Below are 23,069 nucleotides of genomic sequence, written 5' to 3'. Positions count from 1 at the left end.
TTCCCAGTGGGAATCTCAGCAAGCCCCATCCTGGTGTGCCAGACACTTTATTCCCAAGGGATGCTGAGACTGCCCCAGTCACCCAGCACCCCCAAACTGGGAATTCCAGGAGGTGGATGGCTTCAGGCCTGCCTGCTGCTGTGAGGAGCCAGGAAGGAGCTGAGCAGCGAAACACAGATGATGGAGAATGGGAACCCTGCAAGCAGAGGGAGACCTGGAGTACCCAGCGAAGGATGGTCCTACCTCCCTGAGGTGGCAGAATGGGAGCGCTGTGCCTCAGTTTCCCTAAAAACAAGGTCTGTCTCTTCAAGCCCATTCTCAACATCTTTTGGGGTCAAAGGCCCCAGAGCTTTAGAAAAAAAACTTTTTAAGAAAAGCTCAGTCCCTGGTCTGGCTTCTCCTGCGCTCCCCACCAGCCATGTGAAGAATGCCTTGGAATCACGTCAAGTATTTGAGATGAGATGGGGGGAGAGGGGGCACAGCGAGGGGAGAGGGGGAGCTTTTGACTCAGTGTCTGGCTTCTTTCATCAATCCCACATTCCTGCTCATGCCATCACCCTCCGGGAAAGTGCGACAACCTACAGAATCCATGTGGAGCCAATTTAGAATCCCCTCCGTGTAAGAAAATGCATTTTGTTCATTAACAAGCTCTGGATGCTCAGCTGGGGTGAGGAGGCAGCGTGTAGCCCCACAGCCATCCCAGAAACATGGGATTCAGTGGGAAGAGATCCTACACACAGCTACAGCCTAGAGGAGAGCAGTGCTCCCTGAGCACCCTCCCAGGACATTTGTTCCAGCCCAAATAACCTCAGGGTTCCTGCAGTGGCCACCTGAGCTGGAGGTCTCTGCCTCTTCTGGCTTTATAGGAGAAGTTTAAACATGAGGAAAAAAGCTGGAAAGCAGGGAATTGCTGGAGCAGGTATTGTTGTTGTGACTAGCAGCAAATGGGAGATGAATGAATGGGAATTACAGCCCCAGAGCCCAGTTCAGACCCAGACAGAGCCTTGGGACTTTGCCCATCCCAATCCACAACCAGGACTGTCACAATGACTCCAATCCTCATTCCCAAAGCAGAGGGAGCCACAGAAACAAGGAGATTTTCCTCTCTGGGAAAGCAAGCTGCTGTTTCTCGGTGTGTTTGTGATATTTTTCTGGCAGGTTATATTTATCCACAGGCTCCAGGAACCAGATGTGAGACTGAGGGGCTGTGCTGCACCAGCTTCCTGCTTTCCTGCAAACTCCGGGTCCACCTGCCCTGCACAGAGCTGGACACAGCCTGGAGAGCCAGGAAACTGTGCAAGGTCAGCACAGCCAGGGGAGGCAACGGGGAAAAACGTGTCACCTGCCTGCTCCTGCTCAGGGGGCATTGCTGCCATGAGTTGGTGCTGTTCACAGGACAGAAGAGCAAATCAGGTCTTGAAATTTTGGCAGTTGAGTGAAAAAACCCCAAAACCTCAACATAAACATGCAGAGTTTCAGTTCAGAAAGAGACAGTAATGAGAGAGCAGGGTTTGACCCATCCAGGAGTACTCTGAGCCAGCCACCCCTCTGGAGAAGGATGGAACACCTTGGAGCAGCTCAGAGTGCAGGGCTCAGGCTCTGCAAGGCAACATTTGCAGCCTGTGAATGGCTCCAGAGCCGGGGGTGGCTGCACTGAGACACCATGGCTGAGCCTTTGCACCAAATTACAAACTGAAACCACCCTGGCAGTGCCCAAGACCAGGCTGGATGGGGCCCTGAGCCACCCGGTCCAGTGTGAGGTGCCCCTGCTCAGGGCAGGCAGTGGAACTGGATAAGCCTTAAGGTCCCTTCCAACCCAAACCATTCTGGGATTCAAGGATTTATTTATTTTTTGCCATCTCTGCTCACTTGGCCTCCAACCCTGTGTCCATCCCTCCCCTGTTCCAGGAGATATTCAGGCACATAAATTGATTGTAGATGTCCACATTTCCACATTTTTCACATCCATGATTTTCCCATCATTGCCATGGAAGCCTGCAGGCACAAATGCCCAAACCTGGGAAAGCTGGGCTGGAGAGATGAGAGCAGCTCTGTAGGGTTGTGCAGGAGCCAGCCCAGCTTTCTAAGGGTCACCTTTGCAGGAGGAGATCAAGCACTCCAGACCTGTTATCTCCGGAGCCATCTCCCAGCTCTGCCATGGGCAGCACTCAAGTGCTTCCCCCTCAAATCCCACTGCACCTGGGAAAAATGTAGGAGCTCGTAGGAGAAAAAATAAATATTTATTGTTTAACCAGCAGTATTTTAACTGGAGATGTAAGCATGGCCCTGTGCCAGGGAAACAAGAGCCTTCTTGGCCAGCACTGCAAACAAATTTTTGTCTGTATCTCGTTGGAAGATTATAAACTACACAATGAAAGGAAAAAAAAGAAACACAGGCAGCAAGCAGCTTAGTCACGGAAGAGGAACAAAAGAGTTGAGATGGATAACTCTGGCGTGGGGTTACAAAAAAGGGGCTGCAGGCCTGGTTTTTGGCTGTGAGACAGCGGTGCGGCTCAGATCAGCTGCAGATTGTGCCACTGGCTCCTGCTGGGATGGGGCTGGGAGCTGCACCAGGAGGCACTGGAGAGGCACTGGAATCCAACAGGAACTTCCAGCCAAAAAGCAAACTGGGTTTGGCCTACAGAGGCACAGCCTTGCACCTATGGAATATCCCAATTCCCATGGGGATCCCCAGCCACAGTGGGATGGTCAGGCCCTGGCTCCAGGGGATTTTAGTGCTCAAATAAAGCAGATCATCCCCTCCTTGTGCACCCCCTCAGTGTCCTGGCACACTCCTACCCAGCACAGGGGCTCCACCAAGAAAGATTTGTCAGCCTGGAGGGTGCCAGAGCTCCATCCTTTGGATCAGGGACAGCAGTGACACTTGCTGTCCTAAATCATGTGATTTACTCACTTCGTGCCATGCAAGGACCAGCTGACAGTGCAAAAAGGAAAATACTCGCCTGCCTACCTGGGACAGATTTACTTGGATTTTTTTCCCTTCTTCCCCAAAATCCCAGTGGATCCTGGTGCCACAAGTGACAAGAGACATTAGGGTGACAGACCTGACAGTTCACATCCCTGACATATATTCAGTCTGGTCTTACTCAAACCCACCTGAGGGTTTAACTTATGGGACAACTTCTGCACCCTAAGCCTGACCCAACTGCCCCCAGCTCCTCACACAGCAGGACCCATTCCAGAGGGTGCAGCCACTGCACTTTCACAGCAGAAAATCCAGAGCTGGTTCCCAGAGCAGCTGTGGCTGCCCTGCCCCTGGACGTGTCCCAGGCCAGGTTGGATGGGGCTTGGAGCAACCTGGGCTGGTGGGAGGTCTCCCAGGTGGAATGATGAGATCTTTAAGGATTCCAACCCAAACCATTCTGGGATTCTGTGATAATCCCGTGACAAAACTAAGCGTGCCACAGTCCTGCTGGAGTCCCAGCCACTCGCTGCCTGCCTGCCAGCAATCTGCTCTGGATTTGGGGGTGCAGGTAATCTTAGGATGTCCCAGCAGCTCGCTTTGGAGAGCTGGAGTGCAGCATTCCAGCGTGAGCCTGTGTTATCCCTGCATTCTCTAAGGCCCATCAAAGCATGGCACGCTGTAATTACATGGCAAATTAGGGGCCACTTCATGTAATGACAGTGTAATTACACATTTGGTTCGTGCTTTGGGGACTTCGAGATGGAAACGTGAAAGGAACAGGGGTTTGCTCCTGTTCCCTGGAAATCTCCCTCCCTGTAGCCCGGTTAAAAACCAGGGAGGGATGCGCTGTGGTGAAAGACGGTTCCATGAACTGCCCCCTTTCCACCCCTTTCCAGAGCTTTGGTGTGAAGCTGACACGAAAAAAGCTGAAGCTGGTGGCAGCCAAGTGCAGCCAGTCCCTCCTCCTGGGAACCTCTCAATCCCGCATCCCGGCTGGATACCAGAGTAATGGGCATTTTGTCAGCGCATAAAGAGGTAATTGCTCTTCTTCAGCTGAGTTCTCACCTCCTCCGCAGGCAATCAGCACCAAAAATGCGAAAGCAGCCCCAAGCCCTCCATTTCCGAGCCTCGACCTCGCTGTTGATCATTCCAGCCCACACGGAGCATCCCCAGCCGAGCCCAGATCTCACCTTGGCTGCACTTCAGAGCCAAGCATTCCAAAAGATCCGGGTGCAATTCCCTGCATCCCTGAAAACACCAATCAGCGCTTTCCTTTCCCCAGGCTCTGGCATCCAGTGTGTCCCGGGAGGACAGGTGAGCGCTCTCCCAGCGCCACCGAGGCAGAAGGAGGGACAGCGAACATGCCAGAGCAGGGAGGGAAATGCTGGAGTTCTCTGTTGTGTTTTATCCCGCACTGAAAGAAAACGTGGCCATGCAGCAGCCAGTGCCTGCCAGCAGCAGGGAAACTGAGTCACACGGCAGCTGGCACAGCTGGAGGGCTCAGCCCTGCTAGGATAACGCAGATCATTTTGGATGAGAATAATGTCCCCCGTCCCTGAGCACTTTTACCCCGAGCAGCTCAGCATTGGTCAGGCTGATCCAGCTGTGAACCCGTTCCATGCACAGGGAGCCAGGGATAGCTGCAGACTTGTCCTCCCTAGACAAGGCAGGAGACAGAATGAAGGATCCCCTCCTAAAACCTAAAGAGGAGGGATTGTCTCTGCCACTTGCCCGAGGCAAGGCTCTGTGGAGGAGCTCTGCATTTGCCAGGCTCGCTTTAAATGCGCACTCCCTTATTTGTCTGAGCTGAAAGTGAAAGCAAAGCCTGACCTGGCTGTGGGAAGGGGAAGAAGCAGGATTCAGGCAGGTCCTACATCCAAAAGCAGCATGGAAGCTGTGTAAGAGCTTCCCTGTACCCAGCACCATCACAGCAGGAGAACCAGAATCTTACAGAGGTTTGGGTTGGAAGGGAAAATCTTGCTTCAGCCCTAACTGATATTGTCCCGGATCCTAAACAGAGGGAAAGGCTCTTGCCAGATGAAAACACACCCCTGGGATGCCACCCACACACAGGTCAATGGAAACAACGCATCCATGTCTCAGCTGCCCTCAGGGCAGGCATGGGAAAAGCCGAAAAATCCGGATTTCTGTGCTGCGTGTGCACGGAGCAAATCCTTTTTCCAGGAACAAATCCACCCCTGGTCCAGAAACACACCTCAAGGGAAAGGAGGCAAAAGGAGTGCTGGATGCAGGATGGGGAGCCTGGCATCCCTGCTCCACCAGGGATGTCCAGGAATGAAATCTGGGTTTACAGCCCTGCTCTGGTACCTGCTCAGGGGCAGCAAAACCGCAGCTTTCTTAGCAAGAAATGAGCACTTGGGAGCCCTAGCTACACCCCACAGCTGCTTCCCACTCCCAGCAAGAACTGGGGAGCTGTTTCCCACTCTACTCACAGCCAGCAAACACAGCTTGGTGGAGCTGCGGGAAACAAAGGGATTTGTGGAGGGCAGCGCTCACCAGGCCCCAGGTGAAGTTCCCCTTGGGGCTGAATTTCTCATGGTTTGGGGTTTTACTGTCTCAGGAAACATCCCACCAAGCCATTGCTGGATCAGCCGTGTATGTACAACCACAACTGGTGTTACCACCCTCTCTATAACATCCTCATAAAAGTATTCTTGCACATAGAATTGTATCTTGAAGGAGAACCCACCCCTATGGGGTTCTGGCTCTGATCTTCTCATCTTACTCACACATCCCTGCTGGTAATAGCGGGGATGGAGGAGGGGGGGATTTGGCTTCAGAAGCTTTCTACAACTCCACGTCCCTTCCAGGTTATTTTTTTAACTCCTCAGACACGCCACAAATCTCCCCGGAGTTTTGTAGGCAGAGGCGTGGGGTGGAGCAGGGTTTGGCTTGGGGGCTTAGAGGCGACAGAGGTGCAGCTCCATGGGGCATCAGGCACCTGACACCTGGAATGTCCTGCACAACTGAAATCCTCTGGCTGCAGGGACCCTCCCTGCCCAAGGTTAACCCCATGGATCACATCAGGCAGGCTGCTTTGTAAAGGGACAAGTGGCTGGAATCCTTCTCAGCCCATTTTGGAATTAAGGACGATGGGAATATTTGATGGCAGGTTCAGGGCTGAAGGAGCCATCAGGGAGCAGATGAGTCCTCCAGGAGCAGAGAGAAATGATGTTCCCTTTCCGCAGCGTGGCTAGATCCCAGGAACACAACCCAGCAGCATCCACACTCCTTCCCTCACCATCAATCCCACCAAACCAGAAAGCTGCAGCGTTCTCTCCGAGTTGGAGGGGAAATGAGGTTAAGCCAGCTAATTGACAGCACTGACCTTTGTGGCTCCCAGTGAGTGCAGCCACCAGCACAGGAGCGGCTGCAGCTGAGGCCGATGGGGGGGCAGCTCTTTTCTACCTCTTGCGTTTGTGTTTTTCAGCGTCCTTCCTGCCCAAGTTTAAACTTTGGGTCAGCTCTAAGAACTGTTTGCTGACATCAGCTGCGGAAGAGCTTTCAGGGATAGAAGAAAATGAACTTAAGGCAGGGTGAAACTCTGAGTCCTTCCTTCAGGCACCAGAGAATTCCACTGCTCCAGGGCTCAGACACCCAGAGCACAGACAGCCTCTGCAAGAGCTCTCATCCACACCAAGAGAGTGCAAATTCAAACAGATACTTTACTCTGGAGTGAAAAGCAAACCCCATCCCAGCCTGATGGCCCAGGTGTTTATTCCTATCCCATTTTCCTGCCCTCCAAGCAAACAGGCTGCCCTCAGGGGCTGAAGGGCAGCAATGAGTCTACCAAAGTTTTAGGAAATAGGCACAAACTCAGCTCCACTCCAGCCTCTCATTTCAGCTGTGTAGGTACACCCTCAGCATCCCTCGAGCATTTCGAAGCCTGGTGCTCCCCAGCCCATACCTGGGAGCCAGGCTCAGTCCTGCTGCCAAGGCAGAGAGTACTGGCACCCTCCGACCAGCACAGGGAAGGTGGGAGGAGGGATCCCAAGGGAGACACTCCTGCGCTGGACACTCCATAGCCCATGGATGGCTGATGCTCGGGCGGGTACTGCCATTGGAGCTCTCTGCAGCCCAGCTGATGCTGCACCTAAGCACCAACCCCTGCGTGGCTCCAGCATTCAGCTGTCATTTTATTTCTACATGCAGCCCCAAATCCCAATGCCTGCAGGAGCTGTGCCTCCCTTCTGCCTTTCCTAAAAACTTCCTAACCGGCAGAGAAACGTACAACTCAATCTTCAACTTGATTTTCCTCGCCACACTGGTGCTGCACAAAATCCAGCAAACTTCCAGTTTGGCGCAGTGGGAATTGCAGCAAGGAGAGATGAAGCAACAGGATTTGTTTTATGCAGATAAAAAAAGGTTAGTTTTGTTTTGTTTCTTTCCTGCGGGTCCTCCGAGCTCCATCCTCCACCTCGCCTGGGCAGGACAGAGAGGAGTTGAGCGAGCAGCCAGACGCCACCAGTGTGTGAAGAGCAGCCCTTATTCTGGTCGGGGTAAGGCTCGGAGCAGTAACCACAGCCAGCAGCAGCTGAACTCGCCGCTACATAAAAAACACAAAAAACCCTTCTCGCCTCTCTTCAGTACCGTGCTGCTCTCTGCACCCTCCCTCCAACCAGTGCTCCAGCTCCAGAAGGGCGAAAAAAAAAATCAAACCGGCGGGTTTTCCTGGATTAAACGTGTTAAATCCAGAGCAGTTACCGCTGGAGTTGTGTTTCCCAACTACCACGAGTGCTTGGACCACACAAGACATTTCCAGCGAGGGATGGGGAGAAAGCACATCCCAACTAACGATGGGAACAGGCGGAAAGTCCTGGGGAGCGCATCTCTCCTGCCTCCCCGCCGGACGGGCTTCCCTACATCCCGGCAAGGATGCCAGGAGCATGAGGGAAGGAGGCTGGAAGGGCGGCGGGATGGATTTTAAGAGAAGGAGGGGGATGGAAAGTCATAAAAGCGCTCGGAAAGTCAATTCGCCTTCGGCAGCGGGCAGAGCCCGGGCGGCGCCGCTGCGCTGCGACTTCGGGTGCGCTCCGCGCTGCCTTCCAAAAGACACCCCCAAAAACCCCACAGAGACCTCCCTGAGCCCCCCCCCTCCGCAGCGGTCAAGCCTCTCCCCCCCGGCCAAACCTCTCCCGCCGCTGACTTCGCAGGGAGAAGGGGACGGGGCTGCGCGGAGCGGGGCGCGGAGGGGACACGGCGCTCACCGGGGGACGGGAAGAGCTCGATGTCCACCTTCTCCGTCTTGATGATGGTCAGATCCACCGCCGCCTTCATGGCTGGGGCAGCGCCGCGGGGGCGTCGCGCCGGGAGCGGGGGGCGGCGGCTGAGCCCCGCCGAGCGCGGAGCGGGGCGCCCGGGGCAGCGCGGCCGGCGCTGCCTCCCTCCTCCTGCTGCTCTTCCTCCTCCTTCTCCTCCTCCTCCTCCTGCTTCTCCTCCTCCTCTTCCTTCCTTCCTTCCTTCCTTCCTTCCGCGCTCCCTCGCTCCACTCCCGGCTGCGCTGCGCTCCCCGCTCCTCTCCGCTTCGCCCGTCCCCGCCGCCGCCGCCCCGGCCGGGCTGAGCCGAGGGGAGGGCGCTGGGCCGGCCCCGAGCGGTGACAGCGGCTGGAGGGACCCGCCCCGGCCCGCCCCGGAGGCGGCTCCGGCCCCCGGCGCTGCGGGGAGCGGAGCCGGCGCTGCCGGGGGAACGGGGGTCCGGGGACGGAGTGGGGACAGCGCATCCAGGGCGCCTCCGCCCCGACCGCTGCTCGCATCCCCGTGCCCAAACACGACGGGATGAGAGTTTGAGCACGCTGGCTGGAGACAGCCCTGTCTGGAGCCACTGGTAAAATCGATGGTTCTCGAAACCAGGCCAGTTGTCTTCACCCTGCCTGTCTCAACGTGAACCCCCGCCTTTCACACTCACCCCTTCAGCTCCCATCACCTCTTCATGCTCACATCTCCTCACATTTTCATCACCCCTTCGTATCCCCATCATCGTGCCTGGAGCAGCCTGATCTTCTCCCACCCACAAGCACATCCAAACTCAGGGGCACAACCAGGGCAGAGCACGGCACGTTGTGCTGTAGGGGGTGACAGCCAGAGGTGGTTGTTCCCAGGCCTGCTTGGTAGAGGTGGGAGGCCAAGGAGAGTTGGGAACTGACTGGATAAAAAGCATCTTGAAGATGCTAGATGAGTGTCATGCCATCACAGCATGGAGTTAACAGAAGAATATCGGTTTTCACATGAAATCTGTTTGATTGTGTTTAGGTAGCACAAACTTCAGACCGCAAACGGCACAGCAGAAGGAGAGTATGACTCACAGACGTCAGCTTACCGGTAAAAAAGTCATTAGGAGCCAGCTATTGTGGTTCTGTCACTCCGAAAGTCTTTAACAGCTTCCGACTCTGGCACAGATCAGGCTGCTCTCACCAAAGATGGGCTCAAGTGAACACAGGCCCACAGGAGCAGCTGCCTGGGGCCACGGTCACTGCCCAGCCCTTAGGATGGACCAGGGTCCCACTTGCAAACACCCTTGAAACCTCCCAAGGCCCCAAAAGATGAGCTGCAGATGCAAACGCTGCAGCTCAGATTATTTCGCTTCTGCAGCGGGGCCCTTCTCAGCCACCACGGGCGTATTTATAGCAGGAGAGTTTGTGCAACTGAAAGAAGCTGCAAGGTGCCGGGGCCAGACGAGGAGAGCCAGCTCTGGCTGCATACACAGCTTAGCCAAGGCAGGCAGATCGAGCAGCAGGAGGGCTGAGAGCTGGCAAAGCCAGGCAGGGAGCTCCAGCCCAAAGTTCATCTTCCTCACCCAGTGACAACCTCTCACATTCTCAATTTTACATGCAATCTCATTTTCAATTTACTTGCAAGCTCAGTTCTGGGCAACCCATTCCAGCAGCAGTGGAGTGGGACCAGCTATTTGCTGTGATGGAAAACCTCCCTGCACTGATTCCTGAGGTCTCGGGGGAACCTGAGCCGTGCTCAGGCAGAGCACAGGGTTGGAAGCCTCGGCTGGTGGTTTGAAATCTACCACAGGAATGAACCTGGAAATCCGAAAGAGGATGGCTGCGAGGATAAAATGTGGTCCCTCCCCGGGACAGGATCATGTGCTTGCACCTGCCCTCGGTTTGGGTTTCTTTCTTCCCAGTACATCGACGATTGAAAGAAGAAAGTACAGAGAGGAGATTTAGCAGAACATTTCCAGTTGAAAATCAAAAGGGGATTCAGGAGAAACAGCTGCTTTTCTGTCTGATCTCTGATCCCTCCAGAGAAGGCTTGGGAAGAGAAACCTGATGCAGTTATCAGAGCCCCCAATCCTTCCCTTCCTGCGCTCCTGGGCTGGGATCCCGCGGCAGGGAGAGGAGGGGGCTGGCTGGGGGGCCCGGTTTGTGCAGCTGCCTGGCGGAGCCGGCAGAAAGCACCTGCGGTCCCAACCGTATGGAAATGACGAAATGACCCCCCCGCGGGGATCGCTCGCCCGCTCGGAGCGCGGCTGCAGCAAACCACAACCCCCGGACCGAAACAGAGCGGGAGGCGCGGCCAGGCCACTGAGACTCGCCCAAACACAGCCCGGGACAGGCTGCTGGTGGCACACAGCACAAGCTCTCCTGGGCTGAGGCCACAGACTGAGACGCAGCAACACAGAGGCAGAAGGTGCCCTGAGGTGTCTGTGCTTTAGCCTTGCTCCCCTAGGTCGATGCTTTTGGCTCAGCCTCCCTTGCTGTGTAACCATCTCGAGGACTGGCTGAACTCCAGGGCACCTGTACTGGAGATGCTTCTCTTCTGGACCAGGACAGAGGCTCTAATAAAGACTTTTCTCATAGTTTGTGGGGATTTTATTAGGAGAGATCCACACACTCCTGGCATCCCGGCTGAGCCCTGATCCCACAGAGTCGATGACAGTGAGCCCAGCTTGGTCCAGGATGGCTGCAGAGGAGCTCCGAGCTTTGCCTCACCACCTTGTGCCTCCCCAAACCCGTGTTCCATTTTGCTGGTGCTATGCATGGCAATACCTACATGCAGGGAAACTGGAAATGCTTCCAAAAGTAACACCAGGGCAAAAATCCCCAAAGGGGAGGAAGAGAACAGAGTGGTTGCGGACAGAGGTTTCCTCCCAGGGCAGCTGAATCTCTCCTTCGAGCTCCATCCCAGCAGCCGCCTTAATTTGTGTTCACTTCAGAGCTGCAACATGAAAGCCCTGACTCTGAGCTCCAGCTGAGCCGCTCAATGGCTCAGTGTTCCCAGAAGGCATGGAAGGAATCCATTGATTAGTTTCTTCAGCTGGGATGTGACCATTCCGAGTCCAAGACCTGCCTAACATGACTTCGCCTCAGCAACTGGTTCCTATTTGCTGTTCACAGGCTTTAGGAAAATCTTTCCTCTTCCCCATCCAAGTCTCACCCTCGTTTTCCACTGTGGGGTTACCGAACGTTAATATCCATTCAGGCTCTGTCCGGGGAGGGAGGATGAGGGGCTGGAGAACCCTGCAGCCCAGAGATGGGCGATAACCATCTGCCCTCCCTCCGCAGTGCAGCCCCACTGTTTGCAACTGTTGGGAACAAAGAAAGGATGGGGAGTAATGCCCCATTGTTCCCAGGGCGCTGACTAACCTCGGGTTAACAGAACAATAATTGCTATTCGTTTAGCACTGAGGAAAGGTGTTAGGAGAGACAGGCCTTTGTTGTGATTTCGGAACTCAAGGACGGCTCTTCCATGACCTCTTTCCTGGCTGGGATGGCTCTTTCACTTCTCCACGGCCAAATTCACTCCTGTCCCAGCCCAGGGCAGCCGCTGGCTCTCCTTCAGATGTCATGATGCTGGGCCAGTTTCTCCTTTCCCTCGCATTTCCCCATTCTCATTCCAGCAGGAATTAGGTGTAACTTCTGGTCTGGAGAGGGAGCTTTTCCGAGCACTGCTGCTACCAAAACATGGGGTGAAATACGAGGGCCACGTAATAACGTGGAGCATCCACCCAGCTGTAATGGCCAGGAAATGAAGAACACCATATCCAATTAAAACTGCAGGGGGATATTTATGGCAGAACGTAATTAGCCAAACTGGAGCCTTCCCCAAAACTGCCATGGGATTTTTAATGGCCGCGAGCGGTCAGGGATTTGGTTTGATGTTTTGTCAAGCAAACAATACCCAGAGGGCATGAGACAAAAATCAGGAGCAAAGGGGGGGGGGAAATAAAAGCTGTCCTGCGATTACAGGGAGAAACGGAGACATGAAAGGATTTATCGTAACGGGAACATTGTTGGAAGGAGCAGCAGCCACCACTCCAAGAAAGGAAAGAGCAGGGAGGTGGCCCTGGGTGTGGAGGTGGCCCTGTGCAATGAGAGGAAAGAGCAGGCAGCTGCCACGGCCGCTCCCCTGGGAGATACCTTTCCTGGAATTTAAAATGATACGAGAATTTTTTTCAAGCGCCGTAATAGCTGGGAAGTATTGGAGTATTTTGGTAAGAGGAGGCTGGATTAGCCCTGCTGATTCCAGCCTCCCGGTTTTGGCTCGGGCTTGGAAGCAGAGCTCGTTAGTGGCACGTCCTGGTGTGCCCCGGGCTGGCTGCGGGAGCCGAGCAGCTCCCAGACCCAGCGCAGGGGTCCCGGAGGTGATGACCGTGCCCAGAGCGGGCTGCTCCGTGCCCCAGCTGTGGCCCCTGAGGTGCCCTCGTTGCGGGGCTGGAGGCACGGAAAGTCGCCCAACCCGGGCGCCGGCGGCAGGAAAAGCAGAGCGGTGCTCCCGCTGGGATCTGCAGCCCCGGGCCAGTCCAGCCCCGAGCCATCGCTGCCACAATGCCCTCCTGTGAGAGTCTGTCCCGGGCTCCGAGCCTCCGCGGCTCCTGCTCTCATTAAGTCCCGGCGGGGAGGGCTCACAAAAGCCGCTTTGTGGCCAGCGGGGGTCAGGGCTCGGCACACAGAGCCCGCAGCCCCGTCACACGCCGCGGGACCCCGAGCGAGCCTGGCTGCTTGAGCATCTCCGAGCGCCTCCTGCTCCTGGCTCCCCAGAGGTGCTGATCGCACACCTGAGGAGCTGCTCTGGGCTCCGGCAACGCCACCCTGACGGGAATTCCTTTGGCAGGGGTACTGTCATTCACTCGTGTCCCTGCTGGAAGGAGTGGCTGCATGGAAAATCCTCGGAAGCTGCTCTGCAGCGCTGTTTGCTCTCAGAACATTCTCTCTCTCCCCTCAAGCCACAGCACCGAGCTCTTGGTAAACACATCCTGAAGGGTTTTGCTGTTGAACTCCCTATATTCTCAATTTCACCGAGCGCGTGCAGCCAATACCCAGCAAATGTCACCGACAAGACACCCACCTCGCCTTTGCTCAGGTCTACTGGCTCGGACCTCTCTGGCCTCAGCTCTCTCCTTCAGAGCACGAACCAGCTCGCTCAGGTTTAAGCAGCACAGCTCTGCTTGCGGCTACACTCTTGGCATTCTCCAGTCTCTCCTTACTCAGCTGATCCCTGGTAGCTCTTGCAATTCCCTTCCCTGAGATACACGGCGGTATTATGAAGGAGAGGCAAAGGAATCATTGCTCATAAATGGTCTCCTGACAGCCAGACTCTGATCACTGATGCTTATCTGCCCTTTCCATCTTTCATTTTTCCATCACCACCAAAGCATCATCCAGTGCTTGACCAAACACCGAGGGACAGGCACTTTTCACTTTATCAAGGTCCAGGAGACACGGAAGCACATCCCAAGGGAGGTCAGTCCAACTCCAAGCTCCGGTATGGAATCCACAGCCTGAGAAGTGGCAGCCACCAGGAAAATCCCATGCTCACAGCCAGTGGGAAGTGATCAGCCCAGGAAAATAAACCACAGGACTGCAGTGATCCCCAGGTTAAGGCCAGGGCCAGGACAGAGGGGTTCAAGTGATGGAAGTTTAATTCCTTGTCAATATTTCCACGATTGTGTCTCCATCCCTTTTTTTTAAAATTACACTTTCTTCTGTCCCAAGGAGCTGAAAGTTCAGCAGTCCCAAAGGAAAAGCTCAAAAGCTGGGGGCTGTGGTAAGGTCTCTCCAGAGAGAGATTTGAGGATAGAGCTCAGGAGAGAGAATTGGGATTTCCATCCCGTGTTCCACAGGACCCTGGGAGGCACAACCAACCAAGACCCAACAGCCAAAATCCTTTCACCCCAAACCACTGTCCTGCCACGGCCATGAGGTGACAGGTGCACACAGTCAGTCTGGAGAGATAATTCAGGGCTGGGCACGACTATGCCATGCACACCGTGCCCAAAGCAGGGAAACTCCAGGATGAGCCGCACAGCCCAGGATCTGCCCCCCCCCCCCCAGAGAGGCTGTGCCACCAGGGACACCCCAGCATCGCTCCTGGGATGAGGGATCCGCCTGCAAATGCGTCTCAAAGACGAAAAACCTTCGCCCAGCGCTGGAAACCTCTCCCGCAATCACCCGCGCTTGGCAACCTGGCCTGGCAGTGAATAAACACCAGGAAAATATTCCTCCCTACACGTGTTTGGGTTTTTCGGGGTGGTTTTCTTGGCCGCCGCTCCTGGCTCTGCAACAATGTCCGGCTTGTTCGGCCCCGCGCTGTAGGGCAGGCTTGAATAGATCTGTCTAAAATTATAAGCGGGCAGCCCCTGGGCTCTGCGAGATCACAGAGCCCACGCTGGGGCTGAACAAAGCCCTCGCTATTTCCCAACAATTAGCCCGGCTAAAAGGACATCTATCTCCTGCCATCAGAGCCACCACGTGCCTCCCAGCCAGCCCATTGTGCAGCTAATTAAATAACACGCCTCTCTCCCCGGGAGCGACTCCTGATTAGCTCGCCGAGGTCCTAAATCCTTGCGGGTGTGAATGGGAACAGACAGCTGCTGGGCAGGGGATTGCGGCTCCCGAGGGGACGTGGTCACCCCGGGACAGCAGCACCGGTGATTTCAGGGCTTTAAGGGGCCTTAAAGCTCATCCAGTGCCACCCCTGCCATGGGCAGGGACACCTTCCACTGTCCCAGGGGGCTTCAAGCCTCGTCCAACCTGGCCTTGGATGCTTCCAGGGATTCAGGGGTAGCCACGGCTTCTTTGGGGTGGGAAGGGATTAACTCCTTCCCAATATCCCATTAAACCCACCCTCTTCCAGTCCGAAGCCAATCCCTCATCCCATCTTCAGGGAGCTGTTGGACAGAGATCCTGGGATCCAAGAGGGTTCAGCACACTCTGCTTCCCCATCCACCTCCCAGCTGCCTGCAGCAAAAGCCGTGAAAACAGAAGATTTATTTATTATGTTCCATGCTTTGCTGGTGGCTGGAGGAAAAAATCAGATGCAAATATTTTTTCTAAATATGTTCCTGGCTGATACAGACCAATTTGTTGTAGAACTTTTTTCTCCTTTTCCCACACTCCTCATTGGGTTAAAGCAGTGGAAAGAAAATAAACAAGGAAAATGTTGTGTCATTCAGCCAGAGCTAAAACTTTCTATTTTTGCACTTTTAATATGGGAAGGAATTGCAAAATGGAAAAAAAAGAAAGCCTATTAAAAGTAATTTGTTAACAAGCTTTTTCACCCAGTTACTTCATGTCTTCGAGGAGGATTCTGTGGGAGGGGAAGGTCTTGGGTGAGGATAAGGCCAAAGGGAAGCTGGGAAGCGGATTTATGTTCTGTGAGATGAAACAAAATAAAGTCTGGGGCTTGGAGTTTCCTTCCAATCTGAAAAAGAGTTCTGTGAAGTGAAGAAAATGCCCTCAGATGATGCATCAAACACCCCAGGGCTGCCTGAAATGTCCTGGGCCACCACAACCATCCCTGGGGGGGGTGGCCATGGACCTTCTGAACATCCAACCTGCACCATGGCTCCCAAAAGCCATGGGACGATTTTCTTCCCATCCCAGTCCAGTTTCTCGGGCTGAGCTCCAGCACAACAGCCCAGAACTCCTAAATCACTCCAGATGTTCAGCACCTTTCCTCACACGCTCCCAAGACCCGGAAGAAATTCAGTTTTCCAGTTTCTGTCAAGGCCCCAGTCAGCAATAGTTGCAAATATTCTTTTTAACCCCTTTAAATAATCATTTCCCACCCCTGGCTATCTCAATCATCATTTTCACACTGAGGTAGGCTGGCTGGAGGGCTGGGAAGGTGGGGCAGCAGATTAATGAGCTGATTTCCTGTGGACCTGCAGCTCCAGGCTGGAAGCAGCTGGACCTGCTGCTGCAGACAGAGCTCCATCCACCCAAGGAAAACAGAAAATCCCCATTCCTCATCCCCTGTGGGGAGGAGGCAGCAGGAGGAAGGACACAGAGGAGGAGAAGGAGGAGGAAGAGGCAGAGCTTGGTTTCATTCCAGTGGGAACCAAAACTGGCTCCTGTTTTCCAAACCCACCCTGGGGAGCAGCTGCTGGTGGAGCTTGGGTGGAAAAAAGCTGGGAAGCTTTAGGAATGCATCAGGGAATTATTAATCAGTGTATGTGCACACCTATAGGGTTTCACTGGAAAAGCACAGGGATCAACATGATGCACGCTGATATCAAAATCGTATTTGCCCTACACTCAGGAAATGCAAAGCTTTTACACCAAATTAGCAAATTTTACAGGGATGCATCCACAGGGCCAGGAAAAGCATCGTTAGAAGATATGCCATAGCTCACATGAAGGCCCAGAAGGGGCTACACAAGAGTCCAGCCCCAAACACAGTTTAACATAAGCCAGGAGCAGCCCCCTCCAGCAGCCTTCAAACCCCACAGCCAGCTCTGAGAGCTCCATTCATCCCAAACTCCCAAATGAAGGGCAGGAGCCAAGAAAAAGCTGCCTCCCCTCACCCAGCCAGTGCCCTTGATCCCAAAGCTCTGGGAATGGCTCCACAGCCACTTGATTAATAAGGGCCCAGGGGGGAAAAACCGTTTATATAACCTCGTCTTCTCTAAACTTCCTAAGTGCTTCAGAAAGTGGCTGCCCTGGAAACCCAAACTGGAAACGAAAAATATTATCCTGCCATTTATAAACATCCCTGGTGCTAATGAAGTGAGGAGCAGCAGCGACGGCCAGCGAGGGCAAGGTGCTCTTGGCAGGCGTGGGAGAGCCCCAAAAACCCTGACTTCAGGTGGTTGTGGAGGGGAAAGTCCTCCCACCGTGATCCAGTGCCGCTGGAGCTGTGAGGCCCCGGGGCAGGGATTTGGGAAGAGGGACTTCAGGGAAGTATGGCTGTGCTAAACGCAGCGGCTGGCAGCACATGCGGAGGGAGAAAGGCAGAGTGACCACAGGTGGGTGAAACTTCTAAAGTCATCCCCTGAGCTCAGAGTGGGGCTGGGGTGAAAGAGCACCTTTCCCTCCTGGAAAGGAATTCGGTGCTTGCCGTGCTCCAGACTCTGTGGGATGAGCTGCCCAGGCCAGGCTGCTCGTGCAGGTCAGCAGAGCATGGCTGTTTACACCACTGTGCTCTGAATAAACACAGAGCAGCCCAAATTTAGCTCCTGGGTTCAACCACCCCGCGCCTCACAGGCCCTTGGCCGCAGATCCCAACCAGAGAGCCAGGACAGCAGAACACTGCAGCCCATTGCTCTATCTGCTTTCTCTGCTGGCATTTCCCACGGAGATTTGTTTTTGCATCAGCACCAGAAAACGCTGAGGTTTGGCTGGAAATATTTGGATTTGGTTTTGACAAAATATTGATGATTTCCGCCCAACAGCAATCTGTCACTTTTGGCAGCAACAAGGAGAAAAGTGGAAAAAAAGAGAGGTTTTTCCTCAAGATATGAGGACTGAGCTGACACCCAGCCTGGGAGTCAGCACAAGCGGAAGGCAAAGTAAAGCTACTGGGCTGCCTCATTATCCTGTCAGTCTGATTACTGCAGAGCAAGGAAAACTGCTCCTACTTCATGGAGTGGCTGTTTGCCTGGATGGAAACACAGCCAGAGCTGCCAGACACAGGAGGCCTCTGCTCTCCTGGGGTCAGGCAGCAGCTGGATGCAAAACAGGGGAAGAGCAGGTCTGGACACCTGTGGAGATGTCTCAGCTACCCCAAGGTTGCTTGTGGTGAGGAGCTGGTCCAGGGCAGGAGGAGATGCCAGCTTTATTTCCATCACTGCCTTCCAGAATTAGTCCTGTCTCTGGAGTCTGGAAAACTGGGTTGAAATCTCCCAAGCGCAGACTATTCTGCAAGATGCCTGGAACTGACCAAATTAGAACTTTTCCATGAACAGGCTCCCTTGGGGCATCTCTTCCTTTTTTCTTTTTCTACCTCAATGCTGACATCAGTTTGACCAAGCAAGAGCCCCCTGGCCCCACTTGAACCTCAGATGTGGAGAGTGAATCACACAGACCTCAGAGAAAGGCATTCTTGACTCTTGAAAAAGAACTGCTACTGAGTTAAGGAGAGGGAATTGGAGCTGCATCTCCTTAGAAATCAAATCTCCCCTTTGGTGGAGCAGTTTATTGTCTCCATTTTTCCTAAATACCAAACCCTGGTACAACCTGAGGTCGTTTTCCCTTGCCCAGGCCCTTGTTATCCCTGAAAAAAGTCCAACTCCCACTGGGCTCCACCCTCGTGAGGGAATTTGTGGAGATCCCGGCTTTGCATCCCAACCTGCCCTTGCAGCATCACAGGGGAAGGAAAAACATCAAAAGAGAACCCCTGTCTCCAAGAGGGGATCAGAGGTCTCCAAAGGCAGCTCCCAGAGCATGGAGAAGCTCCTTTCATGAGCCTAAAGCTGGAAATAAGTCCATGTGCAAAGTCCATCCTCCATCCCAAGCTGTTCCCGCACCTCACTGAAGCTGTTTTGGAGACAGTCAAGCAAGTGTCCCATGACTGTCCCCCAGAGAAACCATCACCCCAGCATATGTAGGACCTTGTTATCCCTGCCTGCTTCCACAGAGGCCCGTTCCTCCCCAGGACCAGCTGCAGAGAGAGGAACCACGTTCCAGCTCTCGTCAAACAGCCAACAACTGACCCAATGCAGCTTTCCCAAAGCTTATTGATCCCAAAGCCCATGGGGGAAGGTCCATCCGAAGGGCTGGGAAACTCCAGCACGTGCTGGGGACACTGCAGGCAGCTCCAGGGCCAAGGATCACTTCAGACGTCTCTTTTTTTGTGTGTAATCTGAAGCACTTGCAGAGCCCTGCTCTCCAGGGACCCTCAGCCACTCTCCTGACCTCCCTGAATTAAGTACGGCAATAAAATGTGCACTGAATTAATCATCTGCATCTCCAACGTGAGAAACTGCTGTGCAGGGGCTCACAGGAGCGGCTGCAGGGATTTAGGGATCTCACTCCAAGGGAAGGCAGTGGGGTTTAGATGCCTAAAGACTTTCTGGTGATATAGCCAAGGTTTTCTAAACCCCAGCTGTAAGACTCAGTCTGGACTGCTAGATCTTATCCCTGAGAACCCTTCTCCCATAAAAAGCCAGTCTGGACAGGACTTGGAGCAGCCTTGTCCAGTGGAAGGTGTCCCTGACCAGGGAACAAGATGAGCTTTAAGGTCCCCCAGCCCAAACCATTCTGGGATTCTCTGATTCCATGACCATGGGTGCTGGGAAGAGTCACCAGGGCTGGGAACTTGAGTGAATGAAGCTCCTACCCTCCGGGAAGAGGAGGTTGCACTGCGGGGTCCTTGCAGTCCAACAGCTGATTGCTGCACAGCTGGGATGAAGAGGGATCTGTGAGAGCAGCAAGAAATCAGGGATCCCATATTTCCCCCAGAGGCTCCAGGTAAGGTGAGAAACATCACAGGCCCAAAGCAGGCTCTGGAAAACAAGGTGCAGAGAACTCCTTTGGAAAGTTCAGCCCTGGCTCTTCTCGGAAAAGGAGGAGTCATTTCCATTCCCAATCGACAGCAGGGGCAGCTTGGGTTGATTTCTATCTTATTTTAGAAGGAGAGCAGAGAGATACAATCCCTTACAGGGCTTTCAAGGAATATCTCCCCTAATGCTGTCCTTACTTCTCCGAGCCTGGCACTTCTTCCTGCTCTTCCCCTCTCCAGCCTGGACAAGCTCCCAAAGCTGTGCTGGGGCACAGGACGGTCCCGTCCTCCTGGAAGTGTCTCTCCGCTGGAAACAACAATTAAAAGAACCGAAAGACGATCCTAATTGCCCCTCCCCCCCAAAGTCTGACAGCAGCTTCTCAGGCTGAAGTGATTGCAAATAGCTCAGATAAGGCTCAGATAAAGTATCTGTGCTCTCAAGGGCTTATCTGAGCTGAGCACCAACTCCAAAAATCCTGAAATTTGCCCCGTGGGACTGTCTCTGGAGCTTGATTTCCATCTGAAGCCCCGACCTCCAGAGGCTGCAGAAACAGCTCCTGTTCAAATGCATTCTTGAGATAGCAGGGTGGGACCCGGCAGGTCTGCAGCTCCCCTGTTGCGGCTATCTGGGATTTGCCTCCTGGTGGGAATGTTGCAAGAGCGGGGCTGATGGCTCAAGGAACCGGTGACGGCACCTTTCACCACCCCCGCTCACAGGAAAACCTTCTCTGCTCTGATGGAAAGATCACTTTCCCTTGGCTAGAGATTGCTCCGTGTTAGCTTTTGCTTTCAGGCCCTGCTCAGGGATTCCAGGCAGAGGGAAGGCTTGTGGGGCAGCTCAGAGTGCCGGGAATTCCCTCAGGGACCATGGCAGTGTGGGCATCGGGATAAGATTTGGGGTTCCTGGGGACCACAGGGGTCTGGGTGCAAAGTCTCCCCGGATTCTCTAACAATCCCGGCCTGGCAGGATGCAAAGGGAGTCATCAAACCCTGGGGCAAGGTGGGATGGAACAGACCCGGCTCCCACCAATGGCCAGTCTCTGATACTCAATTATAAACCTTCCAAAAATTTTCCAAAAACACACAGAGCTGCAGAAGGTGTGAGACCTGGGAGTGACACCCATTCCTAGTGCACAGCTCGGGATGGGAAAGGGGCTGGGAATTCCAAGGCCAGGCTCCGAGAAGGATAACTGGGATCTCTTTGTAAGCTGGTACAAAGGCCCCTGGGCTCACACCTGGGAGCACCAAGGGTCTCCCATCTCCTGGCCAGATCCCATATTCCATGTGCTCTACAGACACTGGAGTAAAAGAGAGCAGGAAAGATCTCTCCCTGGAGGGTTTGTGGCCAAAGAATCCACAATCTAATCATTTCTACACCTCACGCAAATCTGGCAAGGATGGGAAAACAGAGCTTTCTGAAAGCCTTTCAAAGCTCTGCAGAAATTGCCCAAATGCCGCTGATCCAAGCAGAGATTTCCTCTCTGCAGAGGTTTGCAGCCGGCAGGCAGAGTTCTCAGGCAAGAATAATGATGAAATTCTATAAGATGGCTCATAAACCAGAGAAAAAAATAATTTCCTACTAAAAATTCCCAATGGCTCATTCCCAAAGGGCCACAGAATTGATGCAGTGCTGGCTTTCCTCCTACCCCATGCCTCACCCTGGCCAGAAAACTGGGATTGAGGGAAAATGTGTGGGCAGGTCTGGGCTCTGCAGCGCCAGGGTGAGCCATGACGTACCAAAACCCAGGGGCTGAGGGAAAACCTGCACACAACACCCAGCTCGCAGAGCTCCGTGGCACTGACAGTCCCAGGGTTAACCATGAGCCCCAAAATCCCAGGGATTGGGGGAAAATGAGTGGGCAGAGTCCAGCTTGAACGCTGCTAGTGCCAGAGTGAACCACAAGGCACCAAATCCCAGGGATTGAGGGAAAATGCTCCATGGCACTGGTAGCCCCAGGGTTAACCATGAGGCACCAGACTGGAAAACGAGTGGGCAGAGTTGGGCTCCCGGCACTGGGAGAACCAGAGTGAACCACAAAGGCACCAAATCCCAAGGATTGAGGGAAAATGCTCCATGGCACTGGCAGCCCCAGGGTTAACCACAGCGGCGCCCTGTGAGGCAGCGATTTCTGCTTTATTTCAGCAGGGGAAGTGTGTCCCGGCCTGATTAGCCCAATGGTTTCCTCTTTTCCCATAACCTCCAGACCCCCATGGCCTAAGTGTTTACTTTCTGAAATAAAAAATCTGCCAGTGTTTTTCTTTTTGCGGGGCATGTGTATTTTGGGAGGATTCGGGGGGAGGGAAGCGGAGGGGGAGTTGAATGGGACGGGAGGCTGGCGCACACCTCCCTCCCCTCTCCCACCCCTCACCCCAGCTCCTTCCCAGCTGCAGCCTCAGAGCTGAGACTTCTGGCTTCGATGTGAGGGAGAGAGAGAGAAACACATAAATGAGAGAGCTCAGGCTCTTGCTCCAGCAGCCATAAACACAAGGAACATCTGGAGGGAGAGAGAGGTGCTCTGAGCTGCCAGGGGCTGAAAGGATCAGGCTGTTTGTAGGGTCCTGGATTCCCTGCTCCCCACAACCCCTCTGCCTGCCCTGCTCTGCTCTCCTGGCATCCCATTGTCCACCCAGGGAGAAAACACAATCAGAGAATCCTGAAGGTTGGAGAAACCCTCTAAGATCATCCAGTCCAGCCATTCCCCCAGCACCACTGGGTTCGCCACTAAACTGTGTCCCCCAGTGGCACATTTACATATTTTTGAACACTTCAAGGGACAGAGATTCCACCACTTCTCTGGGAAGTCCGTTCTAAATATCTCTCCTCACTTCTGCTGCTCTCCCTACTCCTCACCCACCCAGCAAAGCCCTCCTAAGTGCTGCTACAAGGGCTGGCCACGGGTAACCAAACCCTCTGGAGAGGGTGCTGTGCTGCCCAGCGCCCCCACAGAGCACAGTTCCAAGAAATTTTCTTGGGGAAGCTCAAACACCACTCCCCCCCCCCCCGGTTTTGCTTTGCGTGTCTGAAGTGTTTGGTGGCTCAGAATGGTTTCCTCCTCTGGAAAACCAAACAGGTACATCCCTATAGAGGGGTCAGTCCGGCTCCAAGGGCACCCCAAAATGAGACTTCTCCTGCAGGCAGCCTCAAGGCATCACGCAAGCCCTGGACAGGCAGTGGCTCGGTTCCCTTCCTCCTACATCCTGTTATCCCTTCCCCAAGGCGCACTGGAGCTCTTGGTGCTGCTGCTCATTTTTGCAGCTCCCAAACTTGAGTTTTACCTCTTGCTGATTTCCCACCCCCCTGTTATACCTGAGTACCCAAACACATCTCCAGGTTTCTCCCAAAACCCACGCACCAATAATCCAGCTTTCCCCCAACTTCATCCCTGGGACCAAAGCCCTGTTCCAAGCACAACCCCTCATCCCCTGCTGACTCCAGTCTGCAGCTCAAGTG

At 54.1% G+C, this 23,069-nt stretch overlaps 1 protein-coding gene across 5 annotated transcripts in view; it reads right to left on the bottom strand.

Moving 5' to 3' along the window:
- ETS1 (ETS proto-oncogene 1, transcription factor) overlaps positions 1-23,069 on the bottom strand; it is a 72,033-nt gene that overhangs the window by 34,399 nt on the left and 14,565 nt on the right. For 3 of the 5 annotated variants that reach the window (XM_062508533.1, XM_062508534.1, XM_062508536.1), the window contains exon 1: positions 8,155-8,224. The exons of the other annotated variants lie outside the window; for them this stretch is intronic. In XM_062508533.1, the coding sequence (XP_062364517.1) occupies positions 8,155-8,224 (70 nt within the window). Of the gene's footprint in view, positions 1-8,154; positions 8,225-23,069 lie in introns of those variants that run through there. 5 annotated transcript variants of the gene reach the window in all.

This window comes from Cinclus cinclus, chromosome 25 (assembly GCF_963662255.1).
Source record: "Cinclus cinclus chromosome 25, bCinCin1.1, whole genome shotgun sequence".
Classification (NCBI taxonomy): domain Eukaryota; kingdom Metazoa; phylum Chordata; class Aves; order Passeriformes; family Cinclidae; genus Cinclus; species Cinclus cinclus.
This window is presented reverse-complemented; position numbering and strand designations above follow the sequence as displayed.